This window comes from Lissotriton helveticus, chromosome 2_1 (assembly GCF_964261635.1).
Source record: "Lissotriton helveticus chromosome 2_1, aLisHel1.1, whole genome shotgun sequence".
Classification (NCBI taxonomy): domain Eukaryota; kingdom Metazoa; phylum Chordata; class Amphibia; order Caudata; family Salamandridae; genus Lissotriton; species Lissotriton helveticus.
Window position 1 is genome coordinate 1,333,950,959 of NC_136059.1, and position 24,589 is coordinate 1,333,975,547.

Below are 24,589 nucleotides of genomic sequence, written 5' to 3' on the forward strand. Positions count from 1 at the left end.
TGAAAAAGACCTTGCACCACCTCCTAGTGAAGACGCCATTCGTGATCCATCATGCACCTGCAGCTGAGTTTTTCCACTCTAGCATTCAGAGAACCTGCCAGGTGGTGAACCACCAGGGATAAGCCCTGATGTTCCAACCATGTCCAAAGGCAGAGAAGCCTCTCGACATAGGGTCCACGACCCCAACCCGCCCTGTTTGTTGCAGTACCACAAGGCAGTGGTGTTATCCGTGAACACCTGCACCACTCTTCCCCGGACAGAAGGAAGGAATGCTTTTAGTGCAAGACGAATCGCCCGAAGCTCAACAAGATTGATGTGGAGCTCGGACTCCGTCGGAGAGCAGAGGCCTCTGATCACCGCCTCTCCCATGTGGCCACCCCCCCCCTTAAAGAAGTGATGAATCTGTCACCACTGTAAACTTTGACTGAAGAAGGGAGAGGGATCTGCCACTGACCCAATACTGGTTCGTGAGCCACCACTGCCCTCAGAGATCTGGGCGCAATCGGACAGATTACCCTGATGCTGTGACCACTGGAACTTCAGGTCCCACTGCATATGCCATCTAGCATGATCCACCAGCAGGATGCAAGAGGCCATGAGGCCCAGCAGCCTCAGGGTCAGTCTGACCGAAACTCGGGATAGAGGCTAAAAGATTGGAATCATAGCCCGAATATCCCGGAACCGCTGCTCGAGAGGATAAACCCGAAACTGCGTTGTGTCCACAACTGCTCCGATGAAAAGGAGCTTCTGAGAGGGAGTCAGGTGTGACTTTGTCATGTTGATAGTGAACCCCAGCAAATGCAGGAGGTCCGCCATAGTCAGGAGGTGGGAGACGACTGCCTGGGGTGAGACCACCTTCAACAGCCAGTCGTCGAGATAGGGGAAGACTGGAACCCCTAATCTGCGCAGATGAGCTGCGACCACCGCCATCACTTTCGTGAACATCCGAGGGGCGCTGGTAAGGCCAAAGGGGAGCATGGTAAACTGAAAGTGCTTTTTTTTTTGCAGAGTTTTATATAGCGCGAACTAGACCCGAACCGAATCAGGTATCAGATCGCTTTACATATTTTTCCAGTTACGTTTTTACGTTTTCCAGTTACTTTCATTTTAGACACGGGGAGATTAAGTGATTTGCCCAGAATCACAGGAGGTTTTGACGTCGTTACCGAGACTCGAACCCAGTTCCTCCAGGTCCGAGGTCGAGCGCCCTAGCCGTTAGGCCAACTCCTCTCCCTGCTTGTGGCCTACCATGAACCGTAGGTAACGCCGGTGGGCCGGCAGGACGGGGTGTGAAAATAAGAGTTCTGCAGGTCCAACACTACCAACCCGGCTCCCGGATCGAGGGCAGACAGGACCGGAGCCAGTTTCAACATCTTGAACTTCTCCTTCTGGAGAAGCAGTTGACGTTCCTAAAATCTAAGATAGGACGGGGGACCTTTCCCTTCTTGGTCACCAGAAAGTAGTGCGAATAGCAACCACAACCTACTTAAGGGACAGACACTCGCTCGATGGCTCCCTTGGCCAGGAGTAACTTCCTGTTGGAGAAGGGCCAGGTGATCCTCGGACATGTGATGAAATTTAGGTGGCATGGATGGAGGGGTAGTCTAGAAGGGGAGGGAGTAGCTCCTTCGGACTATCTGCAAAACCCACCTGTCCGATGTAATTTTGAGCCAGTGGAGGAGGTGATGGCCAATCCTGCTGCCCACTGGTGATAGATGGACCTGAAAGACCGGACTAGGAGAGTTTGGAGGCTGCTGAAGAGGGGGCGCTGGTGGACTAGCATGCCTGCTGGCCCCCTGACCCACAGCGGTGGGAACCAGGTCCCCGGTTGTGCAGAGGCTAAACAGCTTGTGCAGGCTGGGGCGGAATGCGGCGGGCACCCTTTCCTTAGCCACGAAAGGGGCGAAAAGCAGACAGCACTAGGCGCAGTGAGGCCTAAGGATCTTGCCGTAGCCCTAGAATCCTTAAAGCGCTTGAGCCCGTTTTCTGCCTTGTCGCCAAACAGGCGCCGGCCATCAAAACTACTGCGACCTCCCTCTCGACCGGGACCACGAACGGAGCGGAGCGGACTGCCGGGCCTCGTGAAGCTTTCGGGACCGCTCCCGCAAAGACTTCTGGTTGATGGCCCGGCAGTCTGAGCACGACTTCGGGTCGTGGTCGCGCTCCAGGCACCAAAGGCACACGAGGTACGGGTCCTTGACCAACATCAATTTCCGACAGGAGTCGCAAGCCTTGAAGCCAGTGCGACGTGACATCCCTCCATGCACCAAGAGTCTATCGACTCAAAAGTGTGTCGGAAAAAGTTGCAAAAAGTGGAGTCGAAAAGTGACTTGAGGTACCGCTCTCTCCGGATCTGCACTGGCTGGCGCGGAGAAAGAAAGAAAGGACGTCAGCGTGCGAGGGTGCCGTATATGTAGATACCGCAACATCATTCCAACGAGCATGACGTCAACGACGAACGCGGAGTCAACCGACGCCACCTATCGACGTGCAGGGCTACTGCTGAGGAAAAAATTCTCCGGATCCAGTCTGATGCCTGGGGGTAATTTTAAGGTGAGGAATTCGAAGGTGAGGAATCCATAACTAATTGTCTCTTTCAGATGTAATTATTTGCCTTGTTTGCACTGAACATGGCACACAAATCACTCTGTTCACTTTATATCACAACATACAAAACTAATTATTTTGAATATATCAACTTAACCTTATGCACAGGGTCTCTGTACTCTATTTGTCATACCTACTTACCATTTCATTGTTGATTTTGAAAATCCCCCCACTCTTTAATTACATCTTTTTTATTAATAACATCACAAAACAATACAAATATAAAAACTTGGTACATTGTGACAAACAAGACATAATACCATATAAAGTATAAAGAGGGGAGGAAAGCTTCCAAGAAAATGTCTTGGGGTAAGCAGAGATGCATCACAAGAGGCAATATGGAGCACCAAAAGACACCAGAAAGACAGAAGGGACCTACTTTTCTCTCAAAGGGCCAGGGGGGGCTACAGGCCCACTGCCTCACCGTATATCATCCAGCACGTGACATATTGCCAGGTCTGTTGTGTCTTGCTGTCAGGAGCTGACATTCATTGGTGATGGCTCTTTCTCACAAAATCAGGGACATATTATGTCATTTGTCAATCCCCCAACCTGAGTTTTTATGTGCATCTGAAGGGGCTTTGAAGTTGTTTTAAATTTTAAAATTTCATTAGCTGGCAATGCAGTCAATTTTACCATTGCGTAGATGTGCAAAACTTGATCCACCATCGCCCCAGTGGTGGTGGTCGGCTGCTTCCAACATAGGGCCAGGTCTACAACATTTTTAAAACATTTTCAAGATAATTATGTAATATATGTATCAGAAAAGTACATCACTGTTTTCAGTTAAAAAATATTAATACCCAAGTTCCACTTAAAAGTTGGTTACCCTGTTACTGATTATAAATCTATTTCGTAACTAGTAAAACAGCGCTCCTGGATTTCTGCATTTCATTTCTGACAGTTCTTGCTGTTGCACAGGGTAAACCCTCTCCATGCAAGATGGGAATATGATTGCCTTGCCTTTAGATAACTTTGTTTTATAGAATTGCTGAAGGCAGATCTCAGGTTGGCAGGTTAAACTTGTTCAGCCATTTGCAGTGAACACCAAAAAGTATCTCTAGCAGTACGTTGTCAAGCCACTTGCCATCACCATACAGGGAGCACTTGCAAGGATGCTTATGACACAGAACTCTTGCACGTAAAAACATACCAGGTCGGTCAGGAATTTTCAGCTCCACATATTTTGGTAAAAGGGTTTCTATCATTACACATTCGCGGAGAAAATGCCAAAGCTCTGCTAGGGTTTTTGCTCCATATAAACAAAAGGTATCACAGAATAATCAATTTACAAACACATGTTATATACTCTCACCTTATGATTAAAATATTTCTCAAATTTTAATCTTGCTAATTCCACACACTGAAACCAGATCTTGGGTCTTCGGCTTAAGCATTTTATAACTTGAAAACAACCTTCTAAGCTTTCTCCACATTGTACTTTCTAGAAGCAAAAAAAGAGGCATTGATGATGTAACAAGGCAATAAATATAGAATTTTCCACTCACTCTCTTCACAAAGGTGATCACCAAACATAGAGCACGAGAATCTAAAAAAAGAAGTTATATAACAGTTGACTTTTTGATTTTATGCAAACATAATGCTTCTTAATTTTGAAAATAAGTATATGGTTTGTGTTGAAATGGTAATGTTGATTTTATATACTGTTTGACCTTTTTCAAAGGTTTATTACAAATAAAACTTAATCTAATTCAATATAAAAATGAGAACACTACAGCCTAGCTGTGTGAAATACAAACCACAGTTGTTTGTAGGTTGCACTACTAGACTAGACTGTATGCAACGTGGCTAGAGCGGAGAGTTTTCGTTTCTCTTTCCTATCGGAATTACGGACTCTTACGTATTGGTGTATTTGTAGTATATTACTGTGTAATTTCATTAAAGTGTTGCTTTACGTGATGTATATTTGTTTTTTCACATAAAGTGGCTTTGGACTTTTAAATTGTTGTTTGTGGAATCTTGTGTTGTCATGTATTAAATTGAAGTTTGTGAGAACTAGGTTCTCCACAGACTAGTAGACTGCAACCTATATTTGTATGCATGCCCTGGTATTAAGTTTTGTTGGTAGGGTTGCCAACCTGGTGGATGGAAGTTTCGAAGATCAGGGTTATTGGAAAGAGAAGTGGTCTCTTTTTATTCCTCTATATGATACCTTCTACACCCCATACTAGTAGTAAAAGTGTTTAGAAGAATAGAAACCCTTACTTTTAATATAAACAGAAAAAGTGAGTGTTCCGCTGATAACAGATGGAATAGATATTTAACAATATGAAACCATTAAAAAATGTTTGCAGGTTTTAAACTATACCACAATTCTTACCCGTAACACTTCTTCTGCAGATTGATAGGTTTGCCAAAATGTATTAAACAGTGAAGGCTTGTGAGAAAAGGAGCTTTCAAACTATAAGAGGATAAAAAAAATACATGTTGATAAAGGAACTGATTTTCTAAAGAGACAATACTAATTTATGAAGGCCCAGCAGGGACCTTGAAGTGCACCTGCACGGATAATTACCTTATCTCTTGCCCACTGTATTGTGTGTTCAATTGCTGCTGGAAAAGATTTTAAAGTGCAAAAGGGTATTTCTTCTTCTGGAGGATCCCGCTTAAAAAACAGGATGAAAGGATGAAATTAAGATCTCTGCATTTTTAATAATTGTACACGTTAAGAATCAAGATCAAAGGTTTGTAAGATAAATGAAATTATTCTTATTGTCCACAATTATGTCAAGATGTCTATAACAAGAATCATTGTGGCTTTCTGAGATAGCAATTTAAACACCAATGGGTACAATTTAACCCCTTCCCCGCTCATTACGAGCTCAGCTCGCCATGAGTTGCGACGCTTGCACGCTCATGACGAGCTGAGCTCGTCGTGTAACGCGGCTTTTTAAAAAAAAGCCGCGCACAGCGGGAAAAGCCGCCGCACGCATGCGGTTAAGGTGGTACTCTATAGAGAAGATCAACAATATCAAGAGTACTTTAATAACCATAATAAAGGTTTGTGCTTCTGAAGAACCTCAGCTACCACAAGCAATTTAACAGATGTCACTTGAAATCCACTTCTACACATACATCAGTCCGTCACCCATGCCAATTTGTTGATAATCTCTAAAAACTCAGATTGCCTTTCTTACCACATTGAAACACTCGCATTCAATCAATCAAATCTATTACAGTGCGCCTTAACAGCCTCACTTAAAAAGTTACACTTATTAATGATACCTATGTTTGCATAATCCATGCAACCTGTTCAAGTACTTTTGTTGTATTGGTTAATTTGACACAGATTTTCTTCTTGTCAGAAAGCTAGGCTTATTCCATCCCCAAGGCAGATCCCTGATGTAATCCAGGGAACATCATTTATTTTTGCAGCTAGTCTGCTATTTTCTATGATAATGTTTAGATTGAAAAGAACAAGTTCCATACCCTTTGTTAATGTTCTTCCTGGCAGATGCTCTATCTGACCACAGATTACTCATTTTACAAGATTCCCAAGGCGCTCGACTAAATGTGAAGATTTTTTCATAAAGGTGCTCCGGAAAGCCACAACTTGGCGTCCTGCTGCTATGCATTAGGTCCATGCCACCCCAGAAGTGACAGAGCGAAGCCACACAGAAGCACGACCCTTATTTGCTGACGTCAGTTTCTTATCTTTTTTTGAAAACATATTTTACTTTATTAATTTTCCAATTTCAGCATCATACATGGGAGAGAATCAAATAAAAATGTGGTATTCACCAGGCTTCTTCAAGCCCTCAAGCGCAAGTACATCTTAGTGATTCCACAGACAATGTATCAGACAATTTACGTTCCATTTACAGTCACACTAGCCAGTGCAATCGGTCTGGGTTGTGCATTCATAGTCTCTAGTAGGCTGCTGAACTTTGCTACGCTTGCACTTGGATGCCTGTGAAGATAGGATATTACTGTAGAGCTGTACAACAATAAACAACCCCCGCCTACCCCCCGCCTACCCCCTAACTTAGCTGACCATCACCCATCCCTGTGGTTAAGTGTGTTACTGTTGCTGCTGAACCTGCCCTCTCATGGGTTGTGCGTGCAAGTGTTATATGAATTTAGTGTTGATTTCGTACTGCTACATGCGTATTTACATTTGTGTCACCATGGAGGGACTGGGGGGGGGAGAATAGAGGGGGGGAGGGGTCGGGCGAGACTTAGGAGGGGAGGAGCAGTGGGAGCACACCTATTGGTCCTGCGCTACCGGAACTGGCACCGGGGCTAGCAGCTTGAATGCTTCTAGTATGGTATCCCACTCCATGGAGATTAACTTTTTGCGCAGCTCGCGGGCTTCCTCTTGTCTAGTTGACGCACTTTCTGCACAGCCCCATTTTACTACCTCTCCATGCCAGCCATGGAGCGGCGAGAGTGTAGCAGATTTCCAAAGCATGGTGATGGAGCGTTTAGCTAGAAGCAGGGCTAGATCTGTAAAGCGAAGCTGTACTTTCTGTGCTTTGGGGCGTCGGGTAATCCCCAATAGGCAGTTGGCTGCTGAGCACAGCACAGGGGCACCCGTTACCGCAGCGGTGACTGACGCCACCTCCGCCCAGAACTCAGCAAGCTTCGGGCACTGCCATAGCATGTGGATCAGGTCTGCCTCTTCTGCCTTGTATCTGGTGCAACAGTGTTGTGTATTTAGGAATATAAGCTGCAGTCAGTGTGGTGTTAGGTATGCCCTGTGTAGGATCATGTGTTGGATAAATTTAAATTTGGCGTTTTGTGGGATTTTCTTGGGGTATTCTACCATCGAGTCCCATTCTTTGTCTGTCAGTTCTTTGTCCAGGTCCCTGGACCATCTAGTAAGTAAGTCCATCAGGGTGGTGCCCGCATGTGCTCTGATGCTTTTGTATTGCCATTTGGTGAGATGTCAGCCATTGCACAGGAGATATGTCATATGGACCAGTTTGTGTTGGGCGGGTGCTTCCCTGTGCGGAGCCCAATGTTTCTTCACATAATGTATAATCGCAGCATGTGTGATGTATAACTGGTCTCTAACCCCAGTGTGCCTGGTAAAGTTACCATGGTCCATAAGGGTGCCCACATCAAACAGTGCTCCCACCGTGGCTACTCCACCGGTGACCCAAGCACGTATTCGCCGTTTAGTAATGAGGCCGGTAGGGGTGGGTATTCCCACTAGCGGCGTGTTATCCGAGTATTGGGAGCAATGCGTGTGTAGTGTAGAGATTGTTTCCAGTATGCAAGTGCAGTACGTAAAAGTGTCGGGCGGTAGGGGGCGTCCTGGCCCATTGGAGCAGGAGTGTGTACAATTCCCCTCAATCGAGTTTTAGGGTTGTGTAGCCTATTTCGTACCAGTTACGCCCTGCGAGCCAGAATGAAAGCCACTGCAGTTGGCCTGTGTAACAATAGGCGCAGATATCCAGAACCCCAGTCCACCTTTGTCCGTATCCAACTGTATTTTAGCCAGACCCACTCTACGGCGGGCATTGCCCCAGATCAAGTCAGTCAGTAACTTGTTCAGCGATGTAAGTGTATTTGTTGGGATCACTACTGGTAGGTTTACAAAATCTTATAAAAAGCGGGGCAGAACCACTATCTTCGAAATCGCCACTCTACCCATTACCAAAAGTGGTAAGGACATCCAAATTGTGACCTTCGCTCGGATAGCTGTGTTCAGGTTCCCCTCAATGAGATCTGGCGTGCTCCTATAAATTTGTATCCCCAGGTATTTAAGGTGTGGGGGGCGACCGTCAAGCGGAGTTGTCCGAACTGTATCCCGTCCAGGCCTCCTTCCGGATGGAAGAAGAAGGCCTGCGACATGTTCTCATTTATTGCCAGCCCTCAGAGTCGTGCAAAGTGAGCAAATGTCTCAGGTAGCGGTGAAAGGTCGGTAGTCAAGTCATTTACATATAAGATTATGTTGTTTGCTTAAGCAGATAACAAGTGCGTTATGTGTCCCAGGCGGATCCCCTTCTGCTGGGCCATCAGTCGTACCCTAAGAGCCAGTGGTTCTATAGCTAGCTCAAATAACAAAGGGGACAGTGGGCATCCCTGTCGGGTGCTGCTGCCAATAGGGTACTCCCGTGAGATATGTCTGCCGGTACAAGCCCTGGCCGGTGGGGTTGAACACATTAACTGAATCCATTCAGATAATCTGGGGGGGATGCCAAACTTTCCTAGTGCCTGGATCATGTAATCCCATCTAAGGGTATTGAACGCTTGCCGCAGGTCTAGTGTGATGAGACCCGCTGTGTGATTGGTTGGGAGTGTGGATTCCATGACGTGGTACAGCCTCCTGATATTAAGTGAAGTGCTCCTCGCTGGTACAAACCCGCATTGGTCAGGGTGAATAAGCTTGTGCAGATGTGGAAGTAGACGACGCGCAAGGACTTTGCTCAGGATTTTGTAGTCCGTTGCGAGTAGGGATAAGGGTCTATATCCCGAAATATCTAACGGAGAGCGGCCAGGCTTAGGGAGGGACACCACTAATGCCTGCCTTGTGGTGCGGGGTAACGCTCCTGAGTCTATCGCAGCATTGTACAGTCGCTCAAGGTGGGGGACCAGGGCATCTGCATATGTGGCAAAGAACTCAGCGGGGAGGCCTTCTAGGCCAGGGGCCTTATTGCGGGGGAGGGCATGAATGGCTTCTTTGATTTCCGCACTCGTGATTGGCCCAGAGAGATTTTTTTGCGCTGCTTGTGTAAGTTTAGGAAATGGGAGGTCGGTCAGGAATGCATGGAGGGAGTCTTCTTCCAGTGGTGGGGGTGATTGATATAGGTTTTGGTAATACTCACAGAAGGCTGAGTTAATGTCTTGCTGCGTGCCCACAGTGTCCCCACTTTGCGTGAGAATCTCATGTATGGGAGTCTGTGGGGATCGTCTCTAATTATACGCGACAAGAGCGAGCCAGCTTTGTCCACTTCAGCATGCTTTGTGCGCGTTTATATGGTGTAATCGACTGGTCTTAGTGTTTCTAATAGCTCTGCATGTTTACTGTGGGCTTCTTGTAGTGCTGCTCCCTTGGTGTTGTCCACAGCCGCGTCCTGCTCTAACTTATTCAGCGAATTTTCAACCTCCATGACACTTATGTATTTCCTTCCTGATCCCTGCTGTCGTGATAATTGGTATTCCCCTCTTCACCGTCTTGAATGCATCCCACTCCACCTGCGGCGAGGAGGCAGTGCCAGCGGTCTCCATAAAGTAGTTGGCGATTCCCGCAGATAATGTGCTATGAAATGCCTGGTCTTCGAGCTTCTGGGGCCATAGCTTCCAGGTAGGAACCGGAGTAGGGATTTTACCCCAGGCAAGAGTGACCTCTAGGGGGTTATGGTCTGAGAAGGTTTTTCCCAGGTAAGTGGTGTGTGTTACCTAGGAGGTAGTAGACAGGGAACAGAGGATCCTGTCAATTCTAGTTGGTGTGGGTGTGAGAAAAAAGAGAGTATTCCCTACTATTAGGGTACTTTAGTCGCCAGGCATCCCCCAGGGACCATCCCTACGCCCATTTGCACAATGCCTCGTCCTGTCTAATTGTGCCAGCACCGCGGAGGGGCCTGTGCGAACTATCCTTGTCTATCTCAAGTACAGCATTATAATCCCCCCAAATATCCATGGGTATGTTGTCCAGGGCACAAAGATAGGGTTGAGGTTCGTAAGAAATTTATCATGCTCAAAGTTAGGGGCGTACATGCTCCCTAGCACTATTTGTGAGCCATCTAAGGTACCTCTCACTAGCATATATCTCCCCAGTGGGTCCACCCGTTGTTCCAGCATCTTGAAGGGAACCCCACTACGTATCCAGATGGAGGCGCCGCGGGAAAAGGCAGAGTAGTATGTGGATATGACCTGCCTCCTCCATTTCTTGCGTAATTTGGCTGCCTCAGCCAAAGTGAGGTGGGACTCCTGCAAAAAAGTTATATGCGCTTGCCACCTGTATAACTGTGCATGAATTCTGTGCCTTTCATAGATGGACCCCAGTCCCCTTATGTTCCAAGTAATTCTTTTGTAACTGTCCTGCATGTGTATGCGTTGTGTACGCGTATCCTGCACGTTCGTCGCGAGAGGGGGGCTGCAGTGCGTAGAGTAGCGGGGTGGGTTAGATCAGGCTGAACTAACATTTGAACGCTAACTAAGAATACTCGGTCCAGCAGAAGAATGGTGCTGGTCCAAACCATGTTTACAACAATGTTAACTATTGACTGTGTAGTCGTTGTGTTCACCATGAGGCGGTGTGTGGCTCCCGCTCTCTAACTCTGGAAATGTAGATGGTTCGGGCTCTACGCTGCCAGGACCGGTGTCAGTAGTGTGTGTCAAAATCGGGATTGTAGAAGAAGGGGGGTGCTTCCCTGCTTACAGAGGTAGGTCCAACTGAGTACTACTTGTACAAAAACAGTGTCCTCCATTACCAATCCTCCCTCTAACCCAAGAAACCCTCCGCTGTTCGGGGCGTAATACCACTAAACAATGCAATACTACTCCCAGAGTCCGAGTGCACAGTATGATGCGCGGCCTCCCAGAACTTGTTGGCCATTTCCTGCGCCTCCGCTCGTCCCTTTTGGGCCAGCCGCGGTGAGGGGTTCCTGTTTCGGGGTACAGTTTTCGTCAATCTGCGGCGCAGTCGTCTGCTCCGTTTGGGCTTTGGAGCACCAGTTGTGCTCTGTGAGGAAGGTCCAGACCCCGGTGGGGGGGAAAGTGATCTCAAACCATTCCTCCACTTCTTCCAGAGTGTCATTAAAGAGCGTTTTTTAGATCATATATCACTTATATATATGCCTTCATTTTCTTCATTATAGAGAATTTCACAAATAGCTAATTGTCCACTCTGGTTCTTGGTACAATGAATGTAAAAGCTTAAATCCCTATTGAGGTCTAACCGATGGAGCCTTCCTCTCTCGAGGGGTGAGGGGCAGCAAAAAACGCTGGTAGGGTAATAGATTGCTCAACGTGAACGGGAGTGAAGAATTTTGGCAAGAACACCGCCCGAGACCTCAGCACCAACTTGTTTACAAAAAGGAGGTGTATGGCGGTTCCACTTAGAGTGCCACACTGACCTGCAACTCGGGGTTGTTTCCTGCTTCAGTGATTTTGGAAGCCTTGGGGGCGTGGGAATTCATCCCCCAGCCTTCCCTTAGCACAAGAAAGGGCCGAATATGCATTGGAAATTTCCCACAGCGCTGGACGTGCAACACAGAGAACAGGGCTGTTTCCTACCGCAGTGATTTTGGCAGCCCTGATGGGGTGGGACTTCATCCCCCACCCTTCCCTGAGCACAGGGAGAGTCCAAACGCCCTAAAAGCGCTGGACATTTTCCGCAGTGTGGGATATGCAACTTAGAGATCGAGGCTGTTTCCTGCTGCAGTGATTTTGGCAGCCCTGCTGGGGTGGGAGTTCATCTCACAGCCTTCCCTAAGCACTAGGAGGGGCTGAACACACGCTAAAAGTGCTGGATGCTCCATACCACCTCATAGATTCACAAGCACTTGATACCGTGCTAGAGAGAGAGCCATAGGTGTTGTATCTAACGAAATAGCCCTAACTGAGCGTAGACTATCTATGGGGTATGGGAGCAGCCTGGGAGACACATAGCCCAACAGTGGAATTTCGTAAAAGGACGACGGGGGAAACGTTCTCCCTGCTGCGCAATTACAATGCACAGTGCTGTAACCAAAAAAGACAACTGTTGTATCGTCCCGGTTCCACTAAGTATCAATTTTTCCAATTCATTCCCCTGAACCAGTTGTGAAACACAAGAAGATCAGCAACCACGCTCCCCATGTGAAACCTCAGCTAAACCAAGTAACCGCTGGAAAGGGTCCAGGCCCAACGCTTGTTGGAAGCACTAATGCTGAGGAGATATACAATTATTTTTGTGCAATTTTGTAAAACCAAAAAAGGAGCACTTGGCCGCAATAGAAGGCCACCTAGCAACCTTGTTTAAGCCCCATACAACATCCAGACCAATTCTACTGAGGGCCCTGCTGAACTTGCTTGTCGCCCCACATGAGCATGGCAGGGCAATCTCCCCAGGATGCATCAACACTAAGGAATATGGGTACTTCAATGTATGTCACACGGAATAAACCTACAAGGGATGCTGTGGGTCTCTTCTCTACGAACTATGGTGGGGGGAGGTTGAGGCATCGGCCTGCATAACGTTCCCCCCTCAATTGCAGCAGTTAGGCTGAGCTACATGCACATGCCACACGATAAAAACAGAGTCATGGGTAACAAGCTCAGCACAGTGATCCTAAATCTACCACCATCTATCCTGATAATGGCAGGAGTGCCGCCCCTGAAACATAATCAAACTGAGACTTGGATACAGGCCTGCAATAAGGTCATCCATTGGCTTGGTGCACACAGAAATGTAAATGCTGCAGATGGAAATAAGACTTTAATGCTTCGGAGGGCAGGCTGGATCTGCCCCTCAGCAAAAGACATAGCTGGAGACTACATTTTTGTCAATTTGAGACGCCCATGCTGTGTGGGGAGATTATTAGGCATAAACGCAGAGGGGTACCATTTAGAACTAATATTATTACATTACCCCTGGGATAGTATTGCAAGCTGTCAAAATAGGCAGTGCGCCCACTGTCACATGACTACCAGCCTCAGCCATTTTGGTGTCTAATGTGTAATAACAGGTATGTCGTTTTATCAGATTGTAATGAGACTGATTTAGAAAGGAGTGTCCAGGCCTACTGTGGAGGATGCCTTGTTAGTTAGGCACGGGGCTTTATCAGAATTTACCATTTGCGTTGTGGGACAGATTATATGTTGGGGTTAGGGATTGGGCAGATATAGAAATGCAGATCCTAGATCGTCTTGCCGAGCGGATGTCATTGTTTTCTTTGATTCCCTTTTTTTTGGTGCTTCCTGGCTATCGCCGCCCAGCCTCAGGGATGTGGGCTAAATGACTGTGTGATGCTTAAACTACGACTAGTGTAAGATGTCTGTAGGAGGTGGGAAAGTTGGACCACACGACTGTATTTTTCTGCATCTGCAATAAAAACACAATTTACAAAAAAAAAAAAATGGGGCTTTATCAGAATATCGATGTGTAACCACAAAGCGCCCGTGCCAGGCACATGCTGTATCTCTTGAATTCGCAGTCTCAGTTGAGCCTGCATGCCCAGTTACAACATTAAGGCCTTTGTGCCCAAAAAACACACTGCCAACTGAAGTTACGCATGCTACATGTTGGCTGATGAAAATATTAATCTGGAACATCGCAGGCCTCCGTACCAAGATAGCACTCTGGGATTGGCAATTGTTTATCAGATCTTATGACATCCTGTTAATGCAGGAAACCTGGGACACTAATCCTACAGTATTTGAACACTTTCTGTATTTTAGCACACCGGCTGCTCCGTCCCACTCAGATCGAGCATCAGGAGGACTAACCATATGGATAAACCGGTTGCTTGGTGGCCATGCAGTGGCTCTTAACACTCAAGGCAATAACTTTCAAGTGGTACTTTTTAAGGGGGCTCTGACTTTAGATCTTATTAACTTTTATAATAATGCTTTTCTTAATGTGCCCAATCAAAGGTTTTCAGGTCTGTTTGACTTTATTTCTTCTATTGTGGAGAGAAAATCGAATCTGAGTCAGCAAATATACTTATGTTTGGCAGGAGACTTTAATGCTAGACTGTCCAACTCTAGCGTCTGTGTCAAGAGCTGCCATGAGCGTTAACCCGAGAGGCAAAAAGTTGGAGGTTCTACACGTCTCCTCTGATTTGATCAATGTATTACAGGTGGCTGGGGTACTTATGGCCCAGGGCTCCCCACTTTTAAGGGCAGAAATTGCTTATCAGTAATTGACTCCATTTTCGTCTCCCCTAATTTAAAGAATCTCCAGTTACATGGCACAATTATCAGTACACATTTTGGCAATCATAATCCAAATGAGAGATCATTGGATGTGCAAACTAGAGGGGTTTTCAAATTGAAGATGGTCTCAGCAGCCTATCTCCGTCTACAGACTATCTTAGGCTCCTTTGGAAAATGTCAGATTCCTAACCCCCACCCCCAAATTTTGGGGAAAGTAATTTCAGAGAATATGGAACTAGTTATGTGGTGCTTGGCAGATGACGCCGGAAACAGGGCGACAGTTGGCTCCATTGTGGCTTTTTGTTCCAGGATTAGACTGTCCCTTTCTAAATCCTTCAATCCAGTGCACCAGGCCCGCAGTGGTTTGACCACGAGTGCTCCCTGACTAATCGTCTTTTGCGTAGAGCCTTAAATAGGAGGCCTAGACACTACGCTGCTGTGGCCACCTTGAGGAAGCAATACAAAACAGTAACAATTAGGAGACGGAACAAAGTTATCACTCAGCATTGGAACATACTAGCACACTCAGCCCGATCAAAAGATAGCAAATTCTTCTAGAGAGCTGTATCAAGTATGCAATCTATAAATCAGACAACCACTTCTATCAGCTGCCATATAAACAGTGCGTGTCTCATTTCTCCCAGATCTATTCAGCCACTGAGATAAACCCCACAACGTCAGTACAGTAGGACTCATCCTCATTTATATAGGTTTCTTTACTGGAAGTCATTGTTGCCACACAGTAGAGCGCAGGGTCAAATATTGCTCCTATTGATTTAATTACATGTAATCCCAACCTTGTTGCCCAATATTTTTAATAGTTTAAGTCATGCTACTGTACAAAGCACCTGGGTCACTTCAGTTATCGTTCCAATTTTTTTTAAAAGGGATTGATCTAAACCAAATTGCTATCGCCTCATTTCATTGAACGATATTCCAACTAAAATTCTTGGTAGGGTGCTGCATAACAGGATACTGAGGTGGGTCATGGACAACAACCTCTTAAACGCTTGTCAATATAGCCTCCATACTGGCACGGTAGAGCAATGCCTACTTTTGTACCTTATCATTGAGGAATACACAGTGGCAAAACAGACTTCATTGCCTCTTGCCTTCATGGACTTGTCCATGGCTTTCGACTGTCATCTGGTCGAGGAAGTAGCAACTCCTCCTTCAGATCGGGTTAGAAGCAACACTTGTTTATTTATTAGCATCCTTGGACACAAAAGCAAAACCCAGTGACAGGTTCGGCTAAAACTTCGAAGTGACAAAATAAATCAATACTGGGAGAGGGGTCCGTCAAGGGTGCATGCGTGCCACATTGCTATTTATTTTATACATAAAGAAGCTGTGTTTTCAGCTAACCTTGTGCACCCCCGATGATTGCAAGACAAACGGTGTCCCTCTTCCAGCATTACTCTATGCAGATAACGCTGTACTAATCGCCCAGACACCTAAAGCCCTGCGCCTGCTTGTCCATTCCTTTGGGCCAACCTCATTTTGTTAACAAACTTTGATAAATCATTTATAATGACATACAACCCTAAGTGCACGCAACTCTCAAGCATTACAGTTGGCCCTAACTCTTTATTGAGCACTAGTGCCTTTTCTTTTCTGGGCGTCACCTTCAGTTAAACTTGTCTATGGGCTCCACACATCTCACAGTGCAGGGCAAAGGTATCTAGAGCAGACAGTTTACTCCTCAGTCTGGAGGCAGGGAACTCCCCCCGTGTGGCAGATATATGCCGCCCAATGATTCCCAATAGCATCTTATGGGGCGGAAATCTGGGGGATTGTTGAATGCACAGCCTTACAGAGGGAAGAAAACTGTTTTTTCAGGAAAATACTTTCTGTTCACTTGTCTACCTTCCATTTGATCTGCCATAAAGAGCTGGGCCTAACATACTTGAGTGATCGCACCCCCTTTGGAAGACAGAGGAAGACTCACTCACAAAGGACATCATCACCGACTGTTTGGCTTGTGATAGGGGCCTCTCTACCAATGGTTGGTGCACGTGAAGGGACTGAATTGACCCAAATGTTATTTGACACAACATGTCACGCTGTCCCTGGCAGAAAGCAAGAGCAAGCTTTATTACTAGCCCAGCTGCATGCAGATAGGATAAGAGCTGAAACTTTGAAACCAACTGTTGCAAGCTATCTGCGTTTAAACCAAGAGAATTCTCGAAATGGTTATTTGTGGCACATCAATGGGCATTGGGAACGCTTCCTATTATTCTGCTTTAGAGCTAACACGATCAAATACTCACTCTGCTTCACCCTTGGCTATCAGTGTAAGCTTGACTCTAGAGTGTGTCCGTGAAACGATGTGTCAAGCCAATTAATGTTACACTTCCGATTTTTTTGCAATTTTTACAAACCTAAACTAAAATGTTCTTAGTTCCTTTTATGAAACTTAGAAACCTTCGGCACTGCACTCAAGCTTACCGTATCTCCAACAATTACCAGAGGAAGAGACTTTTATCTGTGTAAGCTCATTTCTTCGTTCAGCTGTGTGATCCCAGGACACAATCTATTTCGACTAAGCCTGTTTTTATGCATTTTAACTATTTTATGATTTTTATAATTGATCGATGATTTTGTCTATTTTATATGCTTATTTTCTTGTATGCTTTAAGAAAATGTGGAAGGAATGTCGGACTGACACTGCCAGACTTTTTATGTGCTTGTACACTTTTATGGTTGTTCTTCAACTGAATAGACTTTTTGGGTTGAATGATTGATTGAAACACACTGACGCAATCACAATCAGGAAGACGGTCTTCAAGGTCAGGAGACACAGCAAGCGGCTATGCATTTGCTCAAAAGGTGTAACATGAGAAATGTCAAAACCAGATTACGGTCCAGCTGTGGCATCCCAAATATTACGGGAGGAATGTGTGTCGAACCTTTAATAAACCTCTGCAGAACAGCTGATTTGAACAAGGACGGTTTGCTCGGTAAAATGTAGAAAGGCCGTAAAGGTCGACAAGCAAGCTTTGATAGTGCCCATCGCAAGGCTTTGCTGGGCCAAATACAAAAACAAAAAGACGCCTGACTGCTTCGAGGGAGTTGCTATAATACATTAACCCAACCCACTTCAAATCCATCCCTCATGGAAGCCTGTTGCTTGATTCACTTACCTGAAAGTATGGTTAGAATTTCTCAGATATTTACTGGGTTACTTGACTTGGGGGGGGGGGGGGACACTTTCGGGGAGATCATCCACAACTCTCCAGACTCATCAATAATTTAGCGTCTCACAGTGACCCTAGCTGTAGTTTTGAGATGTTAAAAGATTTCAGCAATTAGGGACCAGTTTATACTCACTTAAGTTATTGAAATTAGTTTTAATGGCACAAAATATGCATACAATTTAAAAATTAATTACCAGTTCCAGGATAGAGAAAGGTCCCCTGCATGATTCGGGAGAGTGTTCTCCCCTGCCTCAAGTTAATTAAAGCAAGCTGTAGATTTCTGGCCCCCAACTCAGCAGACAAGGCAATCGTGCATGTATGCTGGAGGTATTTGTGGCATGTATTAAGGCTCTATGGTCTGGAGGGGCACACCATGTGCATAATCTAAGTGTGACTACTGTCAGCTTGCCAGGCTGTAAAAGACTGATAGAGGAGGCAGTGATACAAGGGAAAAACAACTAATTTCCTCTCCCACCTTAAATTGGTCTGCCAGCTCCCTGTGACCAGTTTTTTTTTAATAAAGCACATGGGACAAATAGGTTGAATGTGTGCCCCTTTCTGAGTGTATAGAGGATACATGTATAAAGCATGTGTACGACAGTGTGCCTTCACCACAATTGAATCCATTCCAAGTGACACCTAATAAGGAAGACTAGAGAGATCCCAGGCAGCAGATGTGAATTGCGGGCTTCCATGACATTTGAATGATCCTTAATTTTGGGTCGTAAATTGGATGTGGAGGAGAGGACTCTTTCAAGCTTATTGAGTTCCCCCTGCCTTTTAATGGACCACTGATCATTGTAAGACCTACTCCGCAAAGGCTAACAGCTAGTTAAGTGGGGCCATCTCCCTTTCTTCAGTATACTTGTTTTAGGCTTCTCGTAATGAGCATGATATTTTGACCATCATGGAAAGAGGGGACTGAGGAAACTGTGTTCTGTTCAGTTCCACTGCAAGACCAAGTGCCATGTGATGCTGAGAATGGACTAGAGTTCGCAGTGCCCGGGATAGAGAAATCAAGAGTTCTGTAGGAGAACCATATCAAGGGAGAGGCTTGCACCTCTTCTTGCCTGTTACATCGCACAAATGCATTAGTCACCTCTTACGTGCTAGTATGAAGGGCAAGAGTAAGAGTACAACTCCTTGTGCAATGTGGGCAATGAAGTATACACCACATCGAGCGGCACTGCCTTCATCTTAACCAAAGGAATTAACAGACAACAAAAAGGAAGACCCTCTGGAGTGAGGGGTAGGAAATAAAGTCATTGTTAATGTGAGGGAAAATCACAAAGTACTGGCCCTCAACCAGGTCAATCTTCCAGAAATTATCTAAATGCCAATCGTTGTACATGGGGGCCACCTAGTACTGATTGTGATCTATTGCACAAGGAATACAAAGAGGTTGTCCCATGGGAATAGTCCAGGCTGTTTTTCCATTATTCGCTAAAGGTTATAACTATTTCCAGCACATTTTCCTTGTATGTGTGCTATTGTGTTAGGTGTGTTGTAAGTAAAACTCTTCTTTTGTGAAGACTGAGAACTAACTGAACATTTAGTTAATGACTTGCATTGGTGGATATATGGGGTTCTGAGGTTTGAACCTCACACCATCTCCCTGAGTAAGCTTTGGACTGCTCTGCTTCACTACCCTGAGGGTCTAAAATTAAACAGGTGTATTTGTTGCTCAGTTTTGGGTTAAGGGTAAGGCTAAGCCACATGACATCAGAGGTGCAAGGCTCCGGTTGACACAATTTGAGGCCCTTAACCAGTCTGCCCCGAGATTACTGAAAAGCTCCCACACCAGTCGTTACAGTGCTCAAAAGATGTACCACAGTATTTTGTAAAGTAAGCAAGGTCCCTATGTGGACAGTAAGTACACACCATATACCTTTGAATCAAGGCCACTTGCACACTTACATGACTGTTGTACGATTCAGTGAGATGAGGAATAATAACTTCTGTATGACCTTTGGTTCCCATTGTGCCAGAATCTAGCAGGGGGCGTAGGTTTGCTACTGAACGACTGTCAAGTTCAAAACAAACAAAAATCAAAAAACATTTCAGATGGTAAAATTTCCATGTGGTTTCCTCAGTGTTACATATCACCTTCCCACCCGCCCCCAAGTCTCAAATAAATCCAATATCCCAGCGTGGGGTTTATAAAAAAACGGAATTGTAATCAATCACAACAGAATAAAGCAGCTACACAGACAAGAGCAATATTAATTTTCATTGTAAGTGCTTTAGAGATTGTGTCCTTTTTGGATCATGGAAAGGAAAGGTCAGGGATGTGATGTCTCTACAGATAGTGGTGAAGCAAAGTTAATGATTAACAAATCCAGCACTGTTCATTTCCAAAGAAATATGAGGGGTAGAGCAAACTTCAACAAGACCAAGACAATGAAAAGTCTAATAGTTGACTGGGTATGCATTCAAGAGCCAATACTACTAAAGAAAGGGTCTGCGATGTTTAGAGCCCCTATCAGATTTATCGAGGGCAATGCTTTGCGTGTTTCATATGGACAAGGGTGGAGTATAGGAAGAATAACTAAGGTAAATAAAGATGTTGTGGTAGGGAGCAAATTATTCTCTATCAATGACAGCAGAAATGTCTCTGGTAAAGGCAATCAGAAATCTATGTTGACAAGTGAATCAATTTCTACCAAAGACAACAAGAAAGTCTCTGTTAAAGACAATCAAATGTCTAATTTGAGTAGTGCTAGTTTAGGTGAGAGGAAATCTCAGCTAGTTGCGCACTGTTCACTGTGTGTTATCCAACACTCATCAATGTAAACACAAAAACAAAATGAAACTTCAGTTATTTTAATCCATAACCTAATGCTTCCATGATCACCATAATGTATTTACAAGATGCAATTATAATTCAATTGAACACATAATTTTGTGATTCTCAATTCTATACATGAAACATTTTTGTTCTCAAATTATCACAACGCAAAACATATAGTACTTGATTTTCATATCATGCCCAATGCATTTCGGCACAAGGGTGTGCCTTCATCAGGGGCTAATCTGTAATAAAGGTAGAAACAATGGAACAAGTGAGTGTATTGTATCAGTTGTATGTCATGGGGGTGTGTATATGCAAATAGAGTGTCATCATACCTCTAATGGAAGTTAATTCCTCAAGTAAACTGTAGGAATAAAGTAACAAACCAAATGAAAGCCAGCGGTAAAGTTGCATAAACCGAGTAAAAACCAATGACAACAATAATAAAGATAATAATAATGATGGTCCATTGTAGGAAGGTGGCTACCTGACTATGGTTACCCCAGATTTTTTTGCCTGTGTTTAGCTGGTTTTTTGACTTAGTTGACCTGGTTCCCTGCTAATCAGGGCCCCAGGCCATCTGCTCTCTCTGTAAAATGGATTCCATGTACCCTAGGTACATACCAATTGGAAATGGACTCCTTGTCAGCCCCTGTAGAATGCACTATAGGTGCACAGGGCACAGGAGCCACTAAGGCCTACCAGGGGCTGCAGCATATCTTTTGCCACCCCTGGCTGGTTCTTAAATTGACACAACTGGCTGATCACTCAGCTGGGGTAAGGTGGTGTACACACCCCTTGCTTAGATATAGTATACCTATGTCTAAACCTATATCTGGACACATGTAAACCTGTGAGCCACTCCTATAGAAAGGCCTCATCAATCCTGGAGGCTGAGTGCGTGGTTTTATGTGAGATGGAGCTCTAGCATGAGCTGAGCCTGTCTGCAGCCGTCGGGAACAAATCCCTAAGCTGTTTCAGGATAATGCCATACCATATACTATTAAGTGCCTTATAATCCTCGCGGTTATTTAGCAACTCTGGTTTGGCTTTATCAAAACATGTCGTGTAAGGTGTCATACGCTTTGGAATACCATCCCCTCGCCAGTTCTGGCGACGGGGATGGCATTCCACCCCTCTAGAGGGGTAAGACATGTTACTTCACTTTAATGCGGTTGATTTCTCCAAAGGCCTTAAGATCCACAAAATGGATGCCTCTGCCACAGACAAATGTCTGGACCCCTGGAGCTGACCGAAACCCAGTCAAGGGGGTCCTGGACAAAGGGTTTCCTGTCACAGGAGGGTGTCACCGCCCTCCAGACAGGAGATAGTGTATTGTAGCAGGGAGGTTTGAAAGAAACCAGACACTGCCTGGGGCGCACAAGGCTGCCCCTTGCATAATCCGGCCAAACCGGTTCTGGGGCACTCCAGCCCTCGTGCCAGGGCGGCCTGGATCAAAGGAAGGGGGTGTATCCACCCACTTCCTGGGTCCCACCCATAGGAGGGGACCTAGCAGGTAATCACGCCCACCAGATTCGAATAAGAGTGGGAGCAGTGCCAATGCACATCAGATTTCCTGGAAGAAACATTTGAAACGATATTCTGGACCCTTCGCCCTCCATCTCAACGTGGAAGCCCGAAGAATCTCCCTTGTGGTCAAGGAGTGACCACCCTGCAGCAGCAGGCACCATCCAGCCCTCGACGTCTACTTAGTTGCAGTTCCCGCCGGAACTCGAGCGACTGAGATCGACGAGATCAAGCCTGCCCAGCTTCTAACAGCCCGATCCACAGTCCCTGCAAAGCTGAGACCCGTGGAGGCGACCGGAAGCGTGGGGCACGCCATCTTGAAGTGACCACGAGACGCTGACCGTGCAGCCCACGAGTGACCCTCGAAGCTGTACACCGGGGTTTGAGAAGCCCCCACCCTGAGCTACTCCTGAGCCGAAGTTCAGCCCTCCACACTCGACGAGTGCTGCGTGGGGCCCTTTGGCACGATTTGGCTCAACGCGTTGGCCCGGTCACTTGCCAGCTGGCTTGTGGTCCCTGTGCCGACGAACTACAAAAGAAGACTCGTGATTCTGGTTGCTCCAGATCCACACCAGCTCCCCTGAAAGGGAGCCCCGACTCTGACCTTCCTGGTCCGAGTGAGACGCCATCTTCCAATCCCGCGTGGATTGCTCTTACCAAGGCTTGTTTGCTCCAAACCGGAAGCCGACTGCACCGACGGTGAGAGCCTGCGTGGGACAGATCGTGACCTGCTCCTGGACGTCGCAGATGCCCCAGAGCCCACGTGACAGCGAAGAGAAGCGCCTCGACGACCACCTGATTGCGCCCGACATTGCCTGGTTCCGTCCTGGTTCCACCCTGGTCACTGCTGAGTGACCCAGACTCTGTCCCCTCTGCTTTCAGGTACTCTACAACTTGAGTCCACCCTTGGACTCCACCGGACACTTCGTCTTCACCCTGCCTGCAGCCCTTTCAGCTCCAAGCACCAAGAGCCTGCGTGTCAAAACCCGACGCCACTTCGACCCTGTGCACCCACTTCCTGTGGGTGAGGTAACTTTGCTCCGCCGGTGTTCCCACACTGGTGCACACCTCTAGGGTCTGTGTGTTAAGTTTTGTTCCTCTAGGTTCAGCGGAAGTGTCCTTAAACTTTAACTATTTGACTTTTACGCACCATTGGTTAACATTGGTGCATGCGTGCGCTTTCCGCACATCTCCCGAATCCCGAGGGCCATTCCCGACTTCAGCATTGCTTGTCCTGACTGCTCCCAGCGATTCCCTAGGCCCTAGGCCTAACCACTGTTCGAGTGGCCTCTCTTATACCACTTGTTTAGTATATGGTTTGAGTGGCCCCCTGCCCTCATCCATAATTGTGCAACTTGTATGTTTAAACAGTGCTTTTTGATTTAACGCTTGTGCCCCTTTATTCATAAAGAATACTGGGGATTGTTTTTAGTAATAAACACATATATTTTTATAATATATACTTGTGTGGTGTCCTTTCATTTGGTATTACAGGATTGTATGTGGTAAAACAGCTCGCTTAACACGACCTCTTAAGTTAAGCCTTTAGGCTGCTTAGTCCATGCTACCCCTAGGATAGCTTGTCTAATAAGGTTGACTTACAACCAGACACCATAAGGGGATTGTTTGGTCAGGTAGTAGGTGGTTCCAGAATTGGAAACATCCCCTACCAGGCCAACTTCTCACATTGGTGAGCAGCGGTGCGGATTTGAGCTTGCTGTTGTTTTACCATTGCAATCTTTATATCAAATTGAAAGATCACATCAAGTACCTCTAGGTACATATAAAATCAAAAGCTTAGCATATTAAGTTCTACTGAACTTAGTAGTTGTAGGTTGAAGGGAGTAGCACACCCCTGACTACAACTCACTAGCAAGGTCCAGTAGGAAAACACTTAGTGTAGGTAAGTGCACCACTTACACCTCACTAGTAACCATGTCTGACACAGGAAAAGCCTCAGGGTCTACTCCTGTGACAGTTGACCCTACCCAGGCAACTTTTGGATATGACAAACTAACCCGCAGAGACTTGATTGCCTTGTGCAAAGCAAGAGGGTTAAAAAGGGGCAGAAGCCCCACCTGCCTAACCCTGGTAGAAATCCTAGAACAGGATGACTTAGAGAAGGCTAAAGCAGCTTCCCTAGACACAGGAAATGGAGAGAACCCCCCTGTAGTTGATCCCCCTGAAGAGGAGGATGATGATGACTTGGATGAGGACTCAGATGCTGGGGACTTAGAAGTACAGGATCAGGGTAGCCAGGTTCCAGTTGGTAGGCTTAGCCAGGCCAACTTGGACCTACTGGGGAATGGAGAGGGCCAGCACCTCCCCAGAACCCAACATATGATTCTCCCAGGCAACAGAAGAGTGAGATCTCCCTCAGGGGACTCTCATATTTCTAGTGCCTCCAGAGAATCAGAGAGAGGCATGAGTGCTTCTCAGAAAGCTGAGCATAGGGCCAGAATGAGGGCTGTCCAACTCCAAATAGAGAGGGAGGAGGTAGCCTTGGCTCAAGCTAAACTTAGCATGGCCCAAGCTAAACTTGCCTTGGCAAGAGAGCAAAAATTGTGTGGCTTAGATGCCACTGGTGGCAGCAATATTCCTAAAGAGAAACCCAGGTCCTATGATAGTAGAAACCTGA

General features: G+C 46.0%; 1 protein-coding gene across 4 annotated transcripts in view; it reads right to left on the bottom strand.

Annotated features, from left to right (window-relative positions):
- The window catches only part of UBA6 (ubiquitin like modifier activating enzyme 6), a 1,111,768-nt gene that overhangs the window by 487,141 nt on the left and 600,038 nt on the right, over positions 1-24,589 (bottom strand). For all 4 annotated transcript variants that reach the window (XM_078676253.1, XM_078676254.1, XM_078676252.1 and 1 more), the window contains exons 20-23: positions 19,551-19,656; positions 5,144-5,233; positions 4,949-5,029; positions 3,923-4,051 (exon numbers count right to left, since the gene is read on the bottom strand). In XM_078676253.1, coding sequence (XP_078532379.1) covers positions 3,923-4,051; positions 4,949-5,029; positions 5,144-5,233; positions 19,551-19,656 — 406 coding nt within the window. The remainder of the gene's footprint in view (positions 1-3,922; positions 4,052-4,948; positions 5,030-5,143; positions 5,234-19,550; positions 19,657-24,589) is intronic.